This window comes from Erythrolamprus reginae, chromosome 1 (genome assembly GCF_031021105.1).
Source record: "Erythrolamprus reginae isolate rEryReg1 chromosome 1, rEryReg1.hap1, whole genome shotgun sequence".
NCBI lineage: Eukaryota > Metazoa > Chordata > Lepidosauria > Squamata > Dipsadidae > Erythrolamprus > Erythrolamprus reginae.
Window position 1 is genome coordinate 283,735,482 of NC_091950.1, and position 24,224 is coordinate 283,759,705.

Below are 24,224 nucleotides of genomic sequence, written 5' to 3' on the forward strand. Positions count from 1 at the left end.
GCATCCTTCCAGATTACCCAAAGGACTGATAATAGCTGGGACTGTTTGCTTTTCAAATTGGTTTAATCTACAGTGGCACATACTGTCTAATGGTATTTCTATACTTAAGTAAATTGTTCCAACTGGTGATAATGAGGAATGAGTATACAAACCTTTATATAAGATGCTGTAAGATTGGACTCTTCTCTGCAAGTTATTTAACTTCTCTAGGGAACTATTAGATTTGTTGATCCCAAGTGATATAATATCAGCATCAGAGGTGGGATTCAGCAGGTTCTGATAGGTTTAGGAGAACCGGTAATGAAAATTTTGAGTTTGTTTGTTTATTTATTTATTTATTTATTTATTAGATTTGTATGCTGCCCCTCTCTGTAGACTTGGGGTGGCTCACAACAATAACAAGAACAATGTAAGAACGAATCTAATAATTTAAAAAACACTAAAAACCCCATTATTAAAAGCAAACATACACACAAACATACCATGTATAAACTGTATAGGTCCGGGGGAGATGTCTCAGTTCCCCCATGCCTGACAGCAGAGATGGGTCTTAAGAACTTTACGAAAGGCAAGGAGGGTGGGGGCAGTTCTAATCTCCGGGGGGAGCTGGTTCCAGAGGGTCGGGGCCGCCACAGAGAAGGCTCTTCTCCTGGGTCCCGCCAAACGACATTGTTTAGTCGACAGGACCCAGAGAACCGGTAAATACCACCTCTGACTGGCCCCGCCCCCATCTATCCTCTGCCTCCCAAGTCCCAGCTGAAGTGGAGTCCTGCTGAAGTCCTGCCACGCCCACCAAGCCATACCACACCCAGAACTGGTAGTAAAAATATTTTAATACCACCACTGAAAGTATGCAGATAGTGTCCAGTTCTATATTACTTTCCTCAAGTCAGACTGAAAACACAGTGGATGTTTTTACACTCTAGAAGCAGTAAAAAACTAGGCAGAAGGAAATAACTTGAAACTGAATCTTAGTACAGTACTATGAAGCTGTGCCTTGTCCAAAAACCGTCTGATTCGCTTATAAGCCCTATGATGGTTCTGGAACGAATTGCATTCCTCCTGAAAGTTGCAGGGGGTGGCGAGTGGAGAGATTATTCTAGATTCATGGGTTTTACTTGATCTAGGAGAGGAGGTTGTGGCCAGGGATGTCTCTGCCCAGCTTCTGCAGCAGTCATTCATTTCCTCAAGGTTGGGTTGCTGCAACACGCTCTATTTGAGTCTGCCTTGGCAGAATACCTGGAAACTTCAGCTGGTGCAGAATGAGACAGCCCAAATGCTGCTGAGAGAAAGCTATTTCAGCTGTATCATGCCAGCTATGTATTGGGAGAATTACATGGGTTACCTCTGTTTCTGTGTACAATTCCTGAACTCTAAAAGCTTTATGCTGGTCAGGAGATGCTTCAAGAGTCCTTGAAATGTCAGAAGGATGGAAGCTGAAAAGAAAATCCTTTTTCTTAGGCAGCCCCATCGCTCTGGCATACACTTCCATCCTAAGGCCCAGACAATCTCCAGACTTGTATAATACAGGAAAGAAGCAAAGGCACCACCATTTCACTGTTTGCCTGTTAACTTTGCAAATTACTCAAGACCCACCTTTATCGCCAGGCATGGGGGAACTGAGACATCCTCCCCCAGGCTTTTATATTTTATGTTTGGTATGTATGTGTTGTATGGTTTTAAATTGTTGGGGGTTTAGATATGTTTTATTTTAATATTAGATTTGTCTCACTGTTATATTGTTTTTGTATTACTGTTGTGAGCCGCCCCGAGTCTTCGGAGAGGGGCGGCATACAAATCTAATAAATAAATAAATAAATAAATAAATAATAATAATAATAATAATAACTTTATACTTTTAAATTATACCTGTTCACACAAATCATTGTGATTATGTAAAAATATTATTTTTAAATAATATTTATTTATTTTTAAATAAGATATCTGGAGTCAGAGAAATTAGAGAGGCTAATAAAATATAAAAATAAATAAGCAAACAGGGAGGCAGGTAGGTAATAATATAGTAGATCAATAGCCCCCAACTATTGGGCACCAGGGACCAGTTCCATAGAAAGGGGGTTTTCCGCAGACTGGAGGGGTCATGGTTTTGTGTGTTGCCTGCATCCTGTGGATGGGGCTTCGCTTATTTGCACGGCCCAGTTTCTGGCCCACAGACCTGGGATTGGGGACCTTTGTACTAGATTATCCCTAGCCTAAATGTTACTATGCATAAAGCAGTGTTGATCAATTGAGAGAAAATGTTCATTCAGAAATCAATCAAATTAATGTTCATAAACATATTTCCCAGAGGAAATTATATACTTGACAAGCTGTTCTATATAATTCTCTAGTTACATAGTTTCAGGAATAAAAGTTGGGATTATTTTTTGCATAAAAATATAGCAATTTCTCCAAAAAAATTACATGTAGGCATTTGAGATTTGTTTTGATACCAAGTAAGTTATTAAGTGTGTGCCTGGATGAGCAAACATAACCTACAACCCAGAAATTCATGGATATATGTGGCTGTTGCCAATTTTCATTATGTCACATAAGTCATTGTTGTCTGTATCCATAAATGTCAGGGCTCTGTACAAGAATGTCAAGAGAATAGCTCAAATAAGCCAAATGAAATAAGGAATATCTGAACTAACTATCACCTTTACCCTTTAACTACAAAAAAGATCCAGTTTCACTCCATTTCTATAAGGCAGACCACCTGCAGAAACTCACTGGCATAGAAGTGTCTTTTGCAACCTAATAGTTTTAAAAGACATTTAAAAAAAATAAACCACAAGGATATAAATTTTCCAACAAATTATATTAGTTTAACTAAAAACACTGGCTTTTATTTGTCAAAATTAACTTTTTTCCTTTTTTTAACAGTTTATAAACGAAAGTTGAGATCGATTGCTATCAACTTTCAAGCACAAAATATTACTGTGTGATAGTACTTAGTAATTCTTTGCTGGTGTAACTAACTGTAGTCTTCTTTGTATACATCATTGAGCTCTTGGAAGAAAGAAAACAGATATTTGCATCCGACAGAAATCCAGGTTTCCATGAAAGGGGGTGGGAATACACCTTTAGACTTCAAGAAGGGCTAAAGTACTTTTGACAAGACAATTTTTGAATGTGTTGGTTTTTTTAAAAAAAATCAGAATACAGGTAGTGCTCAACTAACTACCAGAATTTATCCCAAAATTTATGTTGCTAAGTGAGAAATGTATTAAGTGAGTTTTGCCCTGTTTTATGACATTTCTTAACATTGCAGTTGTTAAGTTAGAAACACGGTTGTTAACTGAACATGGCTTCCCCATTGACTTTGCTTATCAGAAGGTCACAAAAGGGAAAACTGAATGTAACTCATGTGACCATGAGGATGCTGTACACTTTCATAAGTGTGGAAAAAATATCGTAAGTCACTTTTTTCAGTGCCCTTGTAACTCTGAAAGATCACTAAATGAACTGTTGTTAAGTCCAGGACTACCTGTATTTCATGACCACCGAGATGGTGTGAAAAATGTATTCAGGATACCATAGAAAGAAAGAGACAATGCAACATGTGTTATGTGCAAAACATGCATGCCCACACTTTGTCTTTATAAGACACTGCGCTATAACAAGTCTAGTAAGCTGTTGCAGTATCACACAATATCCAGAATGGGTATGTTTCCATAGAACAATGCTTTCTAGGTTAAAAATAAAACCCAGTTAATTACATGTATGGATTTTTAATCATGCCACATATCAATACAGTAATCCAAAATATTTTAGGAAATAATTAATGGGTTTCCACAGTGAGAAACCAAGACAGACAGCCCAAAACCCCATAAAAAGACAAGTTTGTTCATGGCAAATTTATACACCATGAAGTGGAAGCCAGCACACTATGCATATTTGCCTTCTGGAATCAAACTTGAAGAAAAATGGAATGAGTAGAATGGAATAGCAATAGCAGCCCTTACTAGGAATGCAGCAATGTTTGCAGAAATCACAGAGCGTATTAAAAAAAAACCCCTGTATAGGTATATTAATATAAGATACACAGCTGCATGGCAACAGGGGACAAAATTAAACATTCCATCGGTACACAGTTACAGATATACAAATCTATCTAAATATTATGGATACGTTCTGGTGTGACGCCTATCCTAACTTCTTTAGTCAAAGGCATGCTTGTATGAAAACAGAAAACATGTAGAAAAAGAAGCTGCTTCTGAACTTTCAATTTTTTCTTTAAAGACATAACAGAATGTAAAAGAAAAACATAACTATGCATGACTGCCATATTATGTTTACTAAAATGGCAGACTAGTTTAAAGATGATAGTCCCCCCCCCCCAAAAAAAAAAGATTAGGCAAGGGAAAAAAACCCTATATAAAAAAATACAAAAAGGTTTTGAAATGCCCACTTTTCCTTCTTGGTTAACTTAAATTTTCCAACATCAGCTAAAATATATCCTGAGTGGGAGTTTTGTGAATCTATGTACTGTATATACGCGCACACCTACATGCAACCGCAAAACTCCCCAAAAATGCAGAAGCAGGAAGAAAAATGAATACTTCATTAAAAATCGTTACAGGTAGTCTTTGAGTTATGACTATCATTACGGTCCACAAGTCATGACAGTCGTTGAGCAATGTTCTCATAGGATAACTCTGCATAATGACATCCCCCTCAACCCTGCTCTCCCTAAATGCAGTCATTAAATGATCCCAGATATTGTTAGATGCTTCAGTGTTAATGGAAGCCCTGGGAGGCCTGCTCTAGGCTTCACAAGGTCTTTCCCACCCCCTGAGGCAGCTTATACTCTGCCTTCCTGCAGGCCTTAGGTTTGTTACCAATACCCATGTCCTGTAGATGGTCTGCTTCCCACCCAGCCATTCCACAGGGCAGCCCCTGTTGCAGAAACTACCTGTCAGGCCAAAGCCATCGTTGAGTTGGAAATTTTGGCCTCCCACACTTATGCTGTAGAACGTGTTCCTGTGTGGGAATTTGGGAGGAACTTTTGCATGAGGGATATAGAGATGTAGTCATAACAAATTCCTTCTAGATTCTCAAGGTCATCCTTTGTTCAGTACCTGCCCGGAAGCTGATGGGAGCAATGGACACATTGGCAGAAGAAGACTGGTCAATGCAATGAACTTGGATGTGTAGGAACAAGGGAATGAGCTTTAAACTGGGTGGAGAAACCTTTGTAGCCTTAGATTCGGATTTCTACCAGATTTAGTAACTGAGTAGTTGATGCATGGAACTCACTAGCTGACTCTGTAGTATAATCACCTAATCCCCAAAACTTTATCCTTAGATTATCCACTGTTGATCTCTCCCAATTCCTAAGAGGTCAGTATGGGGCGTGCATAAGTGCACCAGGATGCCTACATCCCCTGTCCTAATCTCCCTTACTAGTATCATGTATATAAACATTGCTAAATCTTTGTATTTATTTATTAATTTATTAATTTATTAATTTATTGATTTATTGATTTATTGATTTATTGATTTATTGATTAATTAATTAATTAATTAATTAATTTATTTATTTATTTATTTATTCATTCATTCAATTTTTATGCCGCCCTTCTCCTTAGACTCAGGGCGGCTTACAACATGTTAGCAATAGCACTTTTTAACAGAGCCAGCCTATTGCCCCCACAATCCGGGTCCTCATTTTACCCACCTCGGAAGGATGGAAGGCTGAGTCAACCTTGAGCCAGTGATGAGATTTGAACCGCTGAGCTTCAGATCTACAGTCAGCTTCAGTGGCCTGCAGTACAGCACTTTACCTGCTGCGCCACCCCGGCTCATTTACTACTACCAGTACATACTTGACAAAACAAAACAAAGCAAACAAACGGGCCAACATGACTAAATTGGAACTTTGAGGAATAATTTGTCTCGGACTCTGATTTAATTTTCGATGCTATTTGGAACCCTGACATTTATTATTTATTATTTATTTATTTATCAGATTTGTATGCCGCCCCTCTCCGCAGCCTCGGGGCGGCTCACAGCAATAATAATACAATGTAAACAAATCTAATATTTAAGTTAATTTTAAAAACCCCAATTTAGAAACCAATCATACATACTAGCATACCATGCATAAATTTTATAAGCCTAGGGGGAGGGAAAATGTCAATTCCCCCATGCCTGACGACAGAGGTGGGTTTTAAGGAGCTTACGAAAGGCTAGGAGGGTGGGGGCAACTCTGATATCTGGGGGGAGTTGGTTCCAAAGGGTCGGGGCCGCCACAGAGAAGGCTCTTCCCCTGGGTCCCGCCAAACGACATTGTTTAGTTGACGGGACCCGGAGAAGGCCAACTCTGTGGGACCTAACTGGTCGCTTGGATTCGTGCGGCAGAAGGCGGTCCCGGAGATATTCTGGTCCAGTGCCATGAAGGGCTTTATAGGTCATACTAGTGTTCATGAAGCAGATAATAAGATATGTCATTTGTTTTACATTTTAGAAAGCTTTATCAATCTGTGGAGATGATAATTTCATAAATACTCCAAATTATGGAGTATTTATTATTATCAAATTATATAGCAGAGTTTTTATTCTCATTCAATTGTCATTCTGCCATTTTTATATTATACTTGTTTTTAAAAAACAGAAACAGCTTGTCTATAATTTAAAATACAATATTTCTTCTTCAAATGATTCCAAATGTGTCTTAAAATTACATAAAAAATGAATATGAGCTACAGTGCTGACATCAATTTTTCCTACTCTGGGATAATTCAAGAATGCTCGGAGAGAGGCTTCGGTGTCTTTTGGTGCTGTATGGATGGGTGGTCTGAATGGGTTACTGAGATTGTAATTTTCCATACTTTTGGATACAGCACAGAAAGGTGAAATCTGAAAAACATATTATGTCATTTTTTTTTCAAATAAAGCTAAATACTCAGAATATGCTATAACTGTATTTTTAGTTTAGCAACCCAGTTGTAACTTCATCCATTATTGGTAATACAGTGGGGTTCAGTGTACTATTAGGACCAGCAGATCTATTGAATAATTATCTATTACTATAAAAGGTATTCTGGAAAAAGACATATATCTTTGTTTCCTATTCATGATTAGTCCCATAGGCTGCATGTAATATTGGAAAAGTCCTAAGTAAAGATTACAAAATGGATGAGATTACTTCAATGCATCTGGACTTGGGAAGGGTTTCATGTTAGAGGGGATATTTTTATTATTATTACGATACGTCTACATTAGGGCTTTCACTACAGCTTTCATGTACTTTCTTGGTTATCTCCAAAGAGTAGGAAACTTTTAGCAAACCATAGTGAAATGGCCTCTAAGTACCATTAAAAAAAGGTCCTTCTTTTGAAAATGCTTGGTAGGGCTTGGATATGTGTGTCAAATAATACGGTTCCGGTTCGTTTAGTTGCACTCTCAAAACCAAATATCCAAATATGTTATTACAATGTTTGAACAAAATTCTTCTTTTCACTGAGATTAATATGTTGATTTAATAAATCAAGAATATATTCTTTTTCTGTATTAAAAATTAACTTCTAAGAGGGGTAATTGTAACCCCAGTACGTGTTAAGTGTTTGTATGTCTGTGTGTGATTTTTATGAAAAATTAATAAAGTTTCACTAAAAAAAAAAATCAAAACCAAATATCCATATATGTTAGAGAAGCAGTCTCAACACTGCAGGAATTATAATCTTTTATAAACACTGGATCGTTACCCAATAATCAGTAGATTAAAAATAGAATACTGTAATCAGAAGTCCTTTCCCCAGAATGCCTGTAAAAGTGAGTCCTGTGGCAGTGAAATAAAATATGGTCTCCATGACGTATCTTGCCAGGAGGATATAAGTGAAAATGTGTCTGTGTATAAGGTTGCTTCACTTATTTCTTAGTAATAATATAAATATAATAATTGGTAAAATTTTGCAATAAGGGCACTCAGAATTCTTTCTTGTCTAATTCATTCATTGAATCCTTGACTTACAACCATTCATTCAGTGACCATTTTCCCTCAGAAGACAAAAGGGAAGCCAGTAGGAAAGAACATAAGAAGAGCCATGCTGAATCAGGCCAAAGCCCATTGAGTCCAGCATTCTGTGTCACACAGTGGCCCGCCAATTGTCCTTGGGATCTTGAGCAGAAACAGAAGGCAAGCCCCTCCCTTTCCCCTGATCCCCAACAAATGGTACTCAAGGGAATCCTGCCTGCCTCAACCAACATAGAGGCGGCACATGGACATCCGTTTCAATAACCACCGATAGACTTGGCATCCATGAATCTGTCTAATCCTGCCTTCAAGCTTTCAAGGCTGACAGCTGTCATGACCTCTTCTGGAAGTGAATTCCATAAACCAATGACCCTCTGGGTCACAAGTCACTGGGGTATATCTTCCCCACCTCTTTACCCAGCAGTGGGTTGCTCCTGGTTCAGCCCAAATCTACAAATCAGTAGCGGTGGCAGTGGAAGGCTCCACCCAGGATGCTTCTGCACATATGTAGAAGTGATGCGCATGCCCGCAAGCAGATGAACCAGTAGCAACATAATTTAGAACCCACTATTGCCTTTACCCCCCTGTGCTCACATTGCACTGGCCCTTTGCACACCCTTGTACATCCTTCCTGACACACAAAGTACTTAACGAAGGAAATTTCAGTTCCAATTGCCAACAAAGTCAAGGACTATCTATATTAATTTAGCCTATTTCTCTTGAAGTTAAAATAAAAAAATCATGACTTGATATAGGTAATCCATACCTTATAACAGTACATTTAATGACTGACGTTAAGATGGTGAAAAAAGTGACATGACAATTTTTCACATTTATAGCCATTGCAGTATCCCCAAGGTCACGTGATCAATTCAGACAATTGGCAACTTACTCATATTTATAAAGGTTGCAGTGCCCCAGGATCATGTGGTCATTTTTTGCAACTTTCTGACAAGCAAAGTGAATAGGGAAGCCAGATTCATTTAATAGTCGTGTTACTAACTTAACAATGGCAGTGAATCACTTAACAACTCTGACAAGAAAGGTTGTAAAAGGGGGCAAAACTCACTTAGCAAATGTCTCTCTTAGCAACAGATATTTTGGGCTCAATTGTGGTCGCAAATCGAGGACTACCTGTAGTATTTTAATATTAGGAAGGGTCAAGCAGTTATGCAATGAAGTTTATCACCCTTTAAAAAGAGAATAAAGTGAATTGCTAAAAACACATGTTAATCAGATATACGCTGAGAAAAATCTGGGGAAGAATTGGCTATCAATGCAACTGGAAGAAAAATAAATGTAACTGCAGAGACTGCCTGATCTTGCCAATGGTAGTAATAGCATCTAACTGCCTTTTTAAATTACGCTTTAATATTTACAGAAAAATACATTATAAAATATCCTCCAGACATTGTTTCTTTGTTTTTAAATCCACTGTTATATGATGTTAGCATATTAACAATAGTAATATATTTTCAATTTTTAAAAATCAAAATAGGATTGGATTTTCCTTAATTCAGTTTTTTTAATTGTTATTATTAGGCAATATTAGTTTCTCTGCAAAGCCATCTAAACCAAACATTTTTTATTGTCATTGTTCTAAAAAATAAAGTATTGATTTATTTTTGAAAAGTGTACTTAACATAGTTTGAATTATCTTAATTATTCCAGGTTTGGATTACATTCAATTATGCTGAAAAGCAGAAACCTATGAAGCAAGAAAAAATGTACAATTACTTAAGTGTGAAGTATAACCTTACATACCTTGGTCTCTGAAATGCTATACCATATTGTTGGCATGCCAGACCCACAGTGGGAGTATAAACAATAGGCATAAATCTTTCAATGTCAGAAGCCAGCACTTTATAAAAGAGTTTTTCATTTCGATCCTGAAGACCCATTAGCAAAATATACCTGTGAAAAATGAATTATAAATTAGACAGATTTCCCTATGTAGCTCTGAAGTAAATTAAGTATAAAAAAGTATAAAATAGGGATTGTTTTACCATTAGAATTATTTTTATCTATGGAAAATGCTTCTTTCTGGTGGAAAGCTTATTGCTAAATCACCAGTGAAGCTAGTGAATCTGTACTACCAAATGTGAAAGTATTTAACATATATATCATTTATTTTGTTATTCATTCTACATCGTTAAAGACAGAGTGGCCTAGATTAAGACTATTTATCTATTTATCTATCTACCTACCTACCTACCTACCTACCTATCTATTTATTTATTTATTGGATTTGTATGCCGCCCCTCTCCGTATTGTTTAGAAAATGAAATATAACAATAACATTGTAATGTACCAAACTGTAAAACACTTCTAGAATCTAAACGACTAGGGTTTTTTTTTTATTTCTGTGAGTCAAGGATTCTGTTTTGAATGGGTTATTTCCAATTTGATTGACAAGGTGGACCACAAAAATAACTAAAAGAGCTGTGTGCCCCACATAATTAATCTTGCTTTTACTTTTATGATCTGACTGATATAAAATATGAAAAAGTATTACAGTGATCCCTCGATTAGCACGGTCTCGATTAGTGCGAAACGCTACAACACGGTTTTTCAAAAAATATTAATTAAAAAATACTCCACGGTTTTTTTTGCTATACCACGGTTTTTCCCACCCGATGACGTCATACATCACCACCAAGAGTCACTTCTCTGTCTCTTTCTCTTCCTTTCCTGTCATTCTCTGCTTCAATCATTTTCTCATTTCTTTTTTTCTCCCCTTTTTTCTATCATTTCTCTCTCTCTTTCTTCCTCTCTCACACTCTCTTCCTCCCTTCTCTCTCCCCCCCTCCACTTGCCCACGAGAAGAAAAAAAGCAACCTCTGCCGGGCAGCTCCCCTTGTGCCCCCGCTTTGTGCCTGCCTCTTTTGGGGATTTTTTTTTCTTTTCTTTTTTGCGCTGGCGGCGGGAGCTGCTGGGGAGGGCTCTGCCGGGAAGGGCTGTGTCAGCGGCGAGGAGGACAAAGGAGTGAACGTAGCTACTGCCCCACACCGGTAACAGGGAGAGAAAGAGAGAGAGCGGAGGGCACCTTGCCGGTCCACGCCCCCCTAGATGAGCGGCTCCGCATGGCCCCAGCGCCGCCCAGGCAAAGGGGAAACCCCGAGATCGCTTGCCGCTTGCCGTATTGCAGCGAAGGAGGCGAAGCAAGGCTCCAAGCTGCAATACGGCAAGCGGCAAGCGATCTTGGGGTTTCCCCTTTGCCTGGGCGGCGGGAAGACCCAGGGAAGGTTCCTTCAGCCGCCCAACACCTGATCCGCTCCGCAGCGCAGCAGCAGCGAGGAGCCGAAGATGGGGTTTCCCCTTTGCCTGGGCAACGGGGAAACCCCATTTTCGGCTCCTCGCTGCTTCCGCGCTGCGGAGCAGATCAGCTGTTGGGCGGCCGAAGGAACCTTCCCTTGGTCTTCCCCGCCGCCCACACGCAAACTCCACCATCTGTGCATGTGCGGCCATGAAAAAAATGGCGCGCATGCGCAGATGGTGTTTTTACTTCCGCACCACTATAACGCGGAAATCGATTAGCGTGGGAGGTCTTGGAACGTAACCCCCGCGCTAATCGAGGGATCACTGTATTGATTCAGGAATCAATAATACTTTAAAATCTTTTTTCCACAAACCACATCAACGTAAAGCTAGATATAAAATGTAAATATTTTATCCATCTACAGAAGCTTAGCATTGTTTTTCTGCACTGTTTGCAATCTATTAAGATAGCCCCCAAAGGATCACTCTTCCACAAGAAGCTCCACATATGTAGTCTCCAGGTAAAATACACAGCAAACTAAAGAAACCTGCTTCTTCCTGTGCCTTTTAATTCCAATCCTAGTAGTAAAGAAGATCATACACTAATCACAAATCACAATAGTTATAAATGAATCCTCATGTTTATAAATCTAGATACCTCGGCTTAATTTAGTGATCAAAGTTACAAAGGCCATGAAAAAAGTGACTTATGACCATTTTTCGCACTTAAGACCTTTGTAGCATGCCCATGATCGTGATCAAAATTCAAATGTTTGGCAACTGACTCTTATTTATGACTGTTGCTGTGTCCCAAAATCATGTAGTAATTGCCTTTTGCAACCTGTTGACAAACAGAAACAATAGGAAGCCAGATTCATTTACTAACTTACTAACTGAATTTAAACATGCCTGGGATAAACATATATCCATCCTAAGATAAAATACAGAAAATAGTATAAGGGCAGACTAGATGGATCATGGGGTATTTTTCTGCTGTCAGGGGGCAAAATTCACTTAACAAATGTCTCACTCAATTTCAGGATTATCATCATTCCAAAGTACCTGAATTTATCATCCCTGGCTTTGAATGCTACACAATTTGCTGGTCAAATTTTTTTTGTAAGATCTACATTTCATTTCATCTCCAAAGGAAACTAACAGGCGGAAAACATATTACACATTGCCCAATCTAAAGTAGGCCAAACTGTTTAAGCATGCATGGCAGCCAGAAATCTGAAAAAAAGACCTTTTCTGAACAATTGCCCTTTTTTAAAAAAATGCTTAATTATCTACAACCAGTGCTTCTGCCTAAATATCTCATTTTATTTTATTCTTCTGTTCAATTATTTGATGGCATTTCTATAAAAAATAATGTTTTGAGCAAGATATGAGGAAGAAGTCTGCTAAAAGATCTTTCTACTACTAGAAAGCCATGTTTGGAGTTTGAAATTCTATTCCATGTCTTAGCTGATCTCAATTTCATAGTAAACAAACCATGCAGCATAATTAGAGATAGAAACTTGTGATTTTTTTCAAAAACACACAATTTATCAAGTCTACAAAATACTTTGAGGATAGGTATTGGCAGAGTTGGATTCTATAGAATCGGTAGCAGGAATTTCCCCCTGCTCACCAAACTGGCAGCGATAGCCAGCTAGCCACAGGCAGCCATCTTGTTTTTTGCTTCTGTGCATGCGCAGCTGTTGTTTGCTTCTGTGCAGCAGGGTTTTTAGCACTGTACATGTGCATGCATGCGCTCACACAGTGCATGAGGAAGCACATCGATAGAAAGGTAAGTCAGAACCTACCCCTGGGTATTGGGTATATACAGGAATGGGCTACCAAAATGTTTACTACCACACTGTGGCCATGGCTTATGCATTTTATTTCAACATCTATTAGTGCAAATTGGGTGCTGTGGGATGGAACTCCAAATTTTGCTAACTGCGTTCCTGTCCGTTCCCGCAGGAGCCCATCACTGGGTATATACTGTAGGACCCTTTCCAAACCAGCTGGTGTGGCTTGATATTTAAGCAAAGGGACATAGGTTCTTCACATCTGTCACAGTATCCCCATCATTCCTTTCGTTATTTGTTTTGCAGAAATACCAAGAGAGAAGAAACTGAAGAATAGCTAAAAATCCAATAACAGAACCCTGGGCACTACATTCTACTTCCAGAAAAACAATTAATTAATTAATTAATTAATTAATTAATTTGTTTGTTTGTTTATTTATTTATTTATTTATTGAATTTGTATACCGCCCCTCTCCGAAGACTCGGGGCGGCTAACAGCAGTAATAACACAGCGTACAATAATAATCCAATACTAAAAACGATTAAAAACCCATTAATATAAAAACCAAACATACATACAGACATACCATGCATAAAATTGTAAAGGCCTAGGGGGAAAGAGTATCTCAATTCTCCCATGCCTGGCGGCAGAGGTGGGTTTTAAGTAGCTTATGAAAGGCAAGGAGGGTGGGGGCAATTCTAATTCCTGGGAGGAGTTGGTTCCAGAGGGCCGGGGCCACCACAGAGAAGGCTCTTCCCCTAGGTCCCGCCACAATAGCATAAAATGTCTTTAAGATGTCCACATATGTATGTCTCAAGACCAAACTACCCATGCGTATGCTTTGTCCTTCACAACTGATCTTTTTTTACTAACAGTCCCCACTTTTCTTTTTTTTAAAAGCAAAGAGTGAAAAATATGAGTAAAAATTGTAAGACAGGTTTCCAACTCCTCATTTTAAAGAATATTTCACAAGGTTCATGGAATTATTTTCCTGATATGGGAGTGGATGTTTATAAAAGCAGAGGGTGATCTCAGAGCAGGGCTTGCAACTAAGAAGAGATAACCAAAATAGAAGCGGAAGTGACATTCTGGACATGCCAATCTAATTTAGCACAGTTGAGTCAGCAAATTAGCTTTTATTAATAGAAATAAAATTGGCTTTCCTTCCTTAGTCTCTTTCAAAATCCACATTTCTATGGATGAAAGAAAATATATTTTAGAGAGAAAAGAACAGGCTTGTGATTATTATTTACACTAATAATTATTATTATTATTATTAACTATTGTTGTTTCCAGAGCTTGTAATGGAATGAAATAAAAATGAAAGTGAGAAATTCCAGCTCTTTCATGCTGTCCTTGCTTTTCTCCAACTGTCCTGCGTTTGGAGGTAAAAAGGTAGAAAAAGAAAAAAAGAAACAAACAAACATTCATGAACTTGATAAGGAGAATCTGCTGCTCTTTCAGAAGCTACACTTAAAAGTTTGATTGAAGGAAATGTGAAACTTTGATTTTAGGTAAGTTTGTTATTTATTATAATCATATCAAACACTTGGGAGGTCCAATCTGTGTGAGGTCTTTCACAGTAAATCATTTTAAAGACACAAACATTTGCATCTCTAGTTTATGTCTTATTAAATGTTATTGCACTAATGATTTTCTCTGTGTTATATGATATTTAACTTGCATTACAATCACAAATAATATTTCAACTAATGCTAATATTTCTCTATTGGTTAGAAAATTAATAGGCAATGTTTCAAATGTTCAAAAGTTTGGTCAGATTCCCTTATACTAATAATACTTTCTCTTGATTGACATACTTGATTCCTCAATCAAAAATATGCATGTGAAATTGACATATGGCTTGGCAATTTTTTGTTTGCTATTTTTGGCTGATCTGTATGTTCAGATTCAGTCTTCGGAGAGGGGTGGCATACAAATCTAATAATAAATTATTATTTTATATGAACCATAGGGTTTTTTTTTGCTTTTGGAATTAATCTAGATCTTGTATACTAAACCTGATGGAGAGATATTTTTAATTATTTTCTAAGACAGATTAGAAAAATCAAAGCCTTTTACAAACACTTAGTTTATTATACCACATACATACAATTAGTCATCAACATATGATCATACAATCAGTGATGATTCCAAATTATGATGGCATTGAATGAATGGTGATTATTAGTAATCAGATTTCTGGCTGTCCAAGCACCCCCACAGTCACATGATAGCAATCTAGGTGCTTGGCACATTGGCTACTCACAGATCTTCTTTGACTTGCAGAGTACCTCTCAAACACTTCCTCATACCATCACACAATCTCTATGCAAACATCAAAACCGATTGGGACCAGTTATAAACTGCTTCATCTGTTCAGGAAGTAGGTGACACAATGCTTAAAGATGCTTCTCCCTACTTGACCACAAAAATTCCCTCTGATTCTTTGAAAATTAATTCTCAAAATGGGCAGCCAATAGTATTCTAACATATTCTAATAATTCGCTTTTATTTGGCATTATTCCCTATAGGGGCCACAAAAATCTATGGAGTTTATCAAGATATAAATAGTGAATGAATGGTGAACAATGAATGTTGCTTCAAAGAAAGAGCAGACCTATTGTATTTTCATTAAGAGGGATGCAAAAATATCTATTTAAATGAAAAGGAAAACCAAAGCCTGAAATTTGGGCAAGAAAGAAGAAAATTTGAGAGGAAATGAAGATGTTACAACAAGCACGACAGGTAAAAACAGGAAAACAGGCATGTATATTTGTATAAGAAATTAAGAGGCAAGGACCTTGAGTTCTGGAATTGTGAATGAAAGAGAAAGAAAGCATGACAAATATGTAACTACTGTAATTGAACTGAAGTGTTTATAAAATTTCCCCCCACAGTTTCCCCCACAGAAAGGTAAATAAGCATGCCCCTTGAAGACTTCACCTATCCAGGTCAGTTGCTTGTCTTTCAAATTTTTTCACTTCAATTAAAACTTGCATGTCTTGACTGAAAAAACAGGGAGGTAGTAATCCATGAATATTAAGCTGTTGTCTCTCTTCCAAAGTAAAAGCCAGGCCCTGTTTAGAAAAACAAGCAAACAAACAATAATCATTTTAGTGAATAACTATTTTAAAACATTGTGGAAGTCAATTTGCTAGAGAAATCAATATTGTTCAACAGTGTACAGTGATCCCTCGAGTATCGCGAGGGTTACGTTCCAAGGCCCCTCGCGATACTCGATTTTTCGCAATACAGTGATCCCTCGAGTTTCGCGTCCTCGAGCATCGCGAAAGGGCTATATCGCGAGTTTTCAACCCGGAAGTAAACAACACCATCTGCGCATGCGTGCCCTTTTTTTCTATGGCCATGCATGCGTAGATGGTGGAGTTTCCCCAGCTGGGAAGCAATAAGAGCAACGGGGTGGGCGGGGGAAGGCTGGGCGGCGCGCGCGCGGGGGCCGCTTCCCAGCTGGGAAGCAATAAGAGCAACGGGGTGGGCGGGGGAAGGCCGGGCGGCGCACGCGCGGGGGCCGCTTCCCAGCTGGGAAGCAATAAGAGCAACGGGGTGGGCGGGGGAAGGCCGGGCGGCGCGCGCGCGGGGGCCGCTTCCCAGCTGGGAAGCAATAAGAGCAACGGGGTGGGCGGGGGAAGGCCAGGCGGCGCGCGGGCGAGGGCCGCTTCCCAGCTGGGAAGCAATAAGAGCAACGGGGTGGGCGGGGGAAGGCCGGGCGGCGCGCACGCGGGGGCCGCTTCCCAGCTGGGAAGCAATAAGAGCAACGGGGTGGGCGGGGGAAGGCCGGGCGGCGCGCGCGCGGGGGCCGCTTCCCAGCTGGGAAGCAATAAGAGCAACGGGGTGGGCGGGGGAAGACCGGGCGGCGTGCGCGCGGGGGCCGCTTCCCAGCTGGGAAGCAATAAGAGCAACGGGGTGGGCGGGGGAAGGCCGGGCGGCGTGCGCGCGGGGGCCGCTTCCCAGCTGGGAAGCAGCGAGAGCAACGGGGTGGGCGGGCGAAGGCCGGGCGGCGCACGCGAGGACAAACGGCAGCAGCGAGGCGGCGGGGAAACCCCAATCTTCGGCTCCTCGCTGCTGCGGTGGAAGTAAAAACACCATCTGCGCATGCGCAGATGGTGTTTTTACTTCCGCACCGCTACTTCGCGAAAAATCGATCGTCGCGTGGGGTCCTGGAACGGAACCCTCGCGATGATCGAGGGACCACTGTATAGTGGTGCGGAAGTAAAAACACCATCTGCGCATGCGCGCCCTTTTTCCATGGCCGTGCATGCGCAGATGGTGTTTTTACTTCCGCACCTGGGAAGACCCAGGGAAGGTTCCTTCCGCCGCCCAGCAGCTGATCTGCTCGGCGGCAGCAGCGAGGAGCCGAAGATCCGGGTTTCCCCGCCGCCCACGCAAAGGGGAAAGCCCAATTCGGCTCCTCGCTGCTGCCGCCGAGCAGATCAGCTGCTGGGCGGCCGCGGCAGCAGCGAGCAGACGAAGATCCGGGTTTCCCCGCTGCTCACGCAAAGGGGAAACCCCGGCTCCTCGCTGATGCCCCCGCTCGCCCGCCCACCGCCCACCGCCCGCCAGCAAGAAGGGGAGAGATAGGGAAAGAGAGAGAAGGAAAGAAAGAGATGAGAGAGGGAGGAAGAGAGTGTGAGAGAGGAAGAAGCAAGATAGAGAAAGAGAGAGAAAGAAAGATGAGAAAGGAAGGAAGAGAGTGACGTCATCGGGTGGGAAAAATCGCGATATAGCGTTTCGCGAAGATCGAGATCGCGAAACTTGAGGGATCACTGTATACACTCACACACGCACACACACAAAATAAGACATCCCCTGATAATAATCCCAATCGGGCTTTTGAATGCATGTCAATAAGGCCAAGCGCTTATTTCAGGGTTAAAAAAAAAAAGTAAGACAGTGTCCTATTTTCGGGAAAACACGGCGCATATATATATAAAACATTTGACACACACACACACACACACACACACACAGATAGATATTACAAGGCAGAGGCTGCCAGATCGAATCCCAGTAAGGAAGGGTGTGGCTAGCTGATGAGGCCAGAACAAGGCCGAAATGTTGCCATCCTAGTCTCCCTTAATTTTAAAATTTCAGCTAAAAACATTTGATACATACATACATACATACATACATACATACATACATACATACAGTAATGATATGATTAGCTGATGAGAGCAAAATAGCTTGAAATAACTGTTTACTAGTCTCCCTTCCTTTTCATTATCAGCAAAAATATGTTACACCCACATATATATTACTATATAAATGTAAACTATATAAATCTTTACTATATAAATATGCAAGCTTAAAAGTTGCATTACTCTTTTGTTTATAAAGCAGACAATTCTGCTATACATTAAAGAAAAACTGTCTCTAGAATACACAGTAAAGTGATAAATAGAAATTAACACAAAACAGCAATCTATTTTAACTATACAGTAAGCCCTCACCTATCGCTGGTGTTACGTTTCAGACCCGGCCGCATGCACAGTCGGTCCCTGCCATTTCCTCTGGTTAGGGTTGGAGAGACAGAGCTGGAAATCAGATAAAACGGCAAGAGGAGCCCATCTTGCTCCATGCACCCCAAAATAATAAGACCTCCCCAAAAATAAGCTCTTATTTCGGGGTTCAAAAATATATATAAAATATATTTTTGGGGAAACACGGTATATGAATCACAACTGTTATAACAGCTATATTTTTATAGATGATACTTAAGTGAAGCTGTGTTTAGAACACTGCCTTCAGATAATTGAACAAAAAAGAACTAAAATTGAACTAAATAGTACATTATTTCAAAGCTTATTTCTATCTATGTATACTCCCCACTTTCTTCAGAACCAGAACAAACGTATTCACCATCAACAAAATCTAGCAGCTGAAATACAGATATCACCGTGCAGCAAGAAAACTACTAGAAGAGCGAAAAACTGAAACTTCAGAAAAAAGGGAATTCCACAAATTGTTTGAGTCATCAGGTCTTCCTGGATGACATCAATATGTTATTGCAAGATGACCACCTTTTCAGGCGCCAAGCACTATTAGGCGACACTGCATATTTCTGCCCACACGCACACCCAAAGACACAATAAGAATAAATAAATTGACTGAGTTTGCTTATTTATTGCCCTTTTTCTGTAACAGAAGTCAATGCTTGCTCTTCCTATTTCCAATGGCAACTCTGTGAGGTAGATTGGGCTGGAGAGTAAGTGATCCAAGCTGCTCAATCACCTATAATGGTCAAGGGTTGATATAAATCTGGTTTTCATTGCTTGGTCCACTATTTTATCCATTATACCACACCCACTATCTGGGGTCCTTCAAAAGTTTATGCTTTTGGTTTAATATTACTGTGGCAAGGTAGATAAGTGTCCATTCTAACGTGACCACATGAAGAAAGTTAAACTAATATTCGTACAGCATCTATTAAATTAATAGTTTCTCCAGTACATTAAATACAACCAGGAAGAAAATCACAAGAATATGAAAATTGCAGGTGTTAAAACCATTTTTACAAAGTCTTTGTGACTGCAGAAAGATTTAATTCTTTTTAATTCAAACCACATTGTGAAACTTTCACAGCGTGAAAGTTTCAGCCAAAATCAGAAAACTGAGCTCAGAGGTAAACATCATTTCCAAAGATCACTTGAATTTGTATGTCAAGTATTCATTTGTTTTGGCCAGCTCCACAACAGTCCTGAAATCTATATATTATCTGTTGGACCACATATTATTTGTTCTCCCATCATGTGAAAATAAACAATTTTTACATCTTGACTTATTTCATCTTTTTCTTTCAAATATGATCTTTTTCTGTTTCTAAAAAATATAAACTGCATTCTTTCCTTTCTGCTAAGTTAAATAAATCTGTGTAGGATATATCATATATGGAAGGAAATGTGAGAAATATATGGAAGGAAATGTGAGAAAAGTAACATCATAGAAAGAACTATTCTTTCATAAACAGTTTACACATGAGCTTTACTTTGTGATTATTGCTACTAGTTTACAGGACTGTCTCCTGCCACATAGAACACACAGAGTTGGCCTCCTCCAGGTTCGTCATCCAAGAAATGTAGACTGGTGGGATCTCGGGAGAGAGCCTTCTCTGTTTCTGCCTTGGCTCTTTGGAATCAACTCCCGCCCGATGTCCACCCTGCTCCCACCCTGCTGGTTTTTTATAAGACCATGAAGACCTGGCTGTGCCAGCAGGCTTGGGGACCCTAAATTAACACCTACTGACCACTTGTATGAATATGACTCTGCATGAATGATATGTACGTGTGTTGTTGAGCTGCTCTGTTATGAGTTTTAATTAAGGTTTTAGATTTCTTGACATCTTTATTATTGTTATTTGTAATTCTATATGGTAATTTATATTGTTGTAAGCCACCGTGAGTCCTTCGGAATTGAAGTCAAATTAAATTAAATAAATAAGTAAATAGTACAGAGAGAAGTAGTTCTTAAAACATGTCAAATCTGCCTTAAACAAAGAGTTGTTGTTTTTTAAATTACAGGATAGTTTTACACAATATTGAAAATCAGGCCGCAACAAATCTTTTAATGGCCTCAATTACATTGTATTGCACACTATGTGTCTGCGGAGAGGAGCGGCATACAAATTTAATAAATAAATAAATAAATTTAATAAATAAATGTGACAAAAAAGCTGAAAAATATTTTAAAATGTAATATGTTACCATTATATATTTTCAGGTCTTGTTCATGGTTAATGTCAATACAGTGGTAGGCAGAAATTTTAACAGGAATATAGATAGTCCTCGATGTATGACCACTATTGAGCCCAAAATTTCTGTTACTAAGCGAGACATTTGTTAAGTGAGTTTTGGCTCATTTTATGACCGTTCTGGTCATAAGTTCTTAAGTGAATCACTGCAGTTGTTAAATTAGTTACACAGTTGTTAAGTGAATCTGGCTTCCCCGTTGACTTTGCTGATAAGAAATTTGCAAAAGGTAAACACATTACCCCAGGACATTGCAACTTTCATAAATACAAGTCAGTTGCAAAGTTTCTGAATTTTGATCACATTGGGGTGCTGCAATGTCATAAACGTGAAAAATGGTGAAATCATTTTTTCAGTATAGGTGTAACTTTGAATGGTCACTAAATAAACTGTCATAAGTCATGGATTTCCCATAGTTAATTTTTAAAAAATAGAGGGAAAGATTCTGCACAAATAAATTTGCTGAATATTATTCACTTGGCTTTTCCTTAGAGTCCTATCTATCCATTCAAGCAGTGCACTCTAGGTCATTTGTTTATTTCTTTAAAAGGTTAATTTCCTAAGGCTCAGTTAACTGACTAATTGCTAACAGGCGTAACTCCATCAGAATATTTTGATCAAAAAGCATTAAAAAGAGAAAGCTCTATTTGTATCTATGTCTGTGTATGTGATGTAGCACCTAAAACAATGGCCCACACCATTAAGTTGATCTTTTTTAAAAAAAATGGTGGGCTCTTTATTTTATAAACTTTGCCTGTCTAAAGTAAATGAACCAAAATAAAGTCCCGCTTCTTTTACAAATGAGATTAAATGCTATCTTGCATTTAGAAGTCACTGATATAGCAGTACATTTACAATTTATAAAATTAGCCATTTAATTTGCCCTCAAGCATTATCAACTGTCCAACAATGTAAGTACAAAAGATGGAATAATAGTCAGACTAAGGTATAAAACCCTGCTGTAAGAAGAACACATTTGGGATGAAAAACAGCAAAGCTCTCTTCTTAATCTGAGAATAAACTGAAATGCCCCTGGCTTTAGATAAACACTATAAAAACTTAGAGAGGAAATAATTATATTACCACAAATCCCTCTCCCATCTAGTGCTGAGCATAAGTCAATCATGCTTTTAAGGCCACAGCTGTGACCATATGAAGTGATTTATATTGTTCTGACAATATTATGATTTTCATATTTTAAAAATAAGAAAAAAGACTCCCACAAGTCTGTTATGTTAGTTATGACATCTATAGTGGAACATGTAGTAGCCAGACAGTAACACTGTCTGAAAAAGAAGTTTTTCTCTCCTATGAGTGTCTTCTGAGATTATTCTGCTTTCCATCTCTAAATATGATGGATTCAAGTTACTGGTTAATGAGAGTAGGAAAGAATTCTATACTCTTCTACTAATAGATAGTAAACACATGAGAGTTTCATCTTCGATCCTCTTTACTATCATATGACAAGTGTGAACTGAGAGGAAATTATGTTATGGGAATTCACTTCCACTGTTGGTTCAGACTAATTTATTTTGTCTTATATTTTCTACATTTATAACAGCACAAAGCTAAATTTCACAACAGAATGTTTCTTTTCGCTTAGGTTATAATACAGTGATCCCCCGGGTATTGCGCTCCCGATGATTGCGAAACGGCTATATGGCGATTTTTGAACCCAGAAGTAAAAACACCATCTGCGCATGCGCGCCCTTTTTTTCTATGGGCACGCATGCGTAGATGGCGCCAGGCAGATCAGCTGCTGGGTGGCTTCCCTGGGTCTTCCCCCGTTCGCCGCTCGCCCGCTCGCCCGCCCTTCGCCCGGCCACCCGCCCTTCGCCCGGCTCGCCCGCCCTTTGCCCGGCTCGCCCGCCCTTCGCCGCTCGCCCGCCCTTCGCCCAGCCACCCGCCGTTCGCCCGCTGCTCGCCCGGCCACCCGGGTTCGTTTGGCTTCGGGACATGCCGGCGGCAACGTTTTAAAACAGCCGCGCGGTTTACCAACTGAGTCCCGAAGTCAAAGGCGAACTTCGGGACTCAGTTGGGAAGCCGCGCGGCTGTTTTAAAACGTCGCTGGCGGCATGTCCCGAAGCCAAACGAACCCGGGTGGCCGGGCGAGCAGCGAGCCTGCCCTTCGCCCGGCCACCCGCCGTTCGCTCGCTGCTCGCCCGGCCACCCGGGTTCGTTTGGCTTCGGGACATGCCGCCAGCGACGTTTTAAAACAGCCGCGCGGTTTACCAACTGAGTCCCGAAGTCAAAGGCGAACTTCGGGACTCAGTTGGGAAGCCGCGCGGCTGTTTTAAAATGTCGCCGCCGGCATGTCCCGAAGCCAAACGAACCCGGGTGGCCGGGCGAGCAGCGAGCCCACCCTTCGCCCGGCCACCCGCCGTTCGCCTCGCTGCTCGCCCGGCCACCCGGGTTCGTTTGGCTTCGGGACATGCCGGCGGCGACGTTTTAAAACAGCCGCGCGGTTTACCAACTGAGTCCCGAAGTCAAAGGCGAACGTGGGCATGGGCGGCGGGGAAACCCCAATCTTCGGCTCCTCGCTGCTGGGAAGTAAAAACACCATCTGCGCATGCGCAGATGGTGTTTTTACTTCCGCAGCGCTACTTCGCGAAAACCCGCTCATTGCGGGGGGTCCTGGAACGGAACCCTCGCAATGATCGGGGGATCACTGTACATCAAAATATTCTACAATGTTTGAAATACCCAGAAGTGACCTACACTGGAAATTGTGACAGTATGTATTACAAAACACAACTTTTACTATTAAAGGCGTACCCAGATTGTGTAGTTTATTTTCTTCTACAGATATTAAAGAAAACAATACCGAAAAGGAGACAGTGCATCCATGCCATTTATTACTGTTTTACATATCCCATACTCTGGCCTTAAAGAGAAGGTGCATCAGCTAAATTGTGAAGTTATTTTGTCCTTTTGTATGTTTTTGAAACCCAATTTGAAATCTGGGAAAGAAGTTAGAATTCACCAGAGACCTTATTTATCCACCCAGTAATGCTGTCTTTTCAACTTAGTGCAGAAGGTCCAAGATCAAATCCAGCCTTCTAGTATATAGATCATATATATTTTGATATAATTATATAAAGCAATTTTAGGCCATTTTAGTTAAAATGTATGCTTCAATGATGCTTAAATAAATAAATAAATAAACAAACAAACAAACAAACAAACAAACAAACAAACAGTTGACTGAAAAATACTTGGCCTGAAATTCTGAGGTGAAATTAAACCAGGATTTTTGTCCATGGGAATCCCAACTAGATTTTAGACATTTCATCAGAAGGGTAATTTAAATAATTAATTTCTAAATTCAAAATGTGTACTGCAAACATTGGATTATTAGAAACTCAATGAAATAAATCAGACCAGTATTGGACTGCAGCATGGACGATCCGGTACGCCAT

General features: G+C 39.9%; 1 protein-coding gene across 2 annotated transcripts in view; it reads right to left on the reverse strand.

Moving 5' to 3' along the window:
- Nucleotides 1-24,224, reverse strand: part of ME1 (malic enzyme 1) — a 140,444-nt gene that overhangs the window by 100,911 nt on the left and 15,309 nt on the right. For both annotated transcript variants that reach the window (XM_070733138.1, XM_070733139.1), the window contains exons 2-3: nt 15,983-16,116; nt 9,746-9,895 (exon numbers count right to left, since the gene is read on the reverse strand). In XM_070733138.1, coding sequence (XP_070589239.1) covers nt 9,746-9,895; nt 15,983-16,116 — 284 coding nt within the window. The remainder of the gene's footprint in view (nt 1-9,745; nt 9,896-15,982; nt 16,117-24,224) is intronic.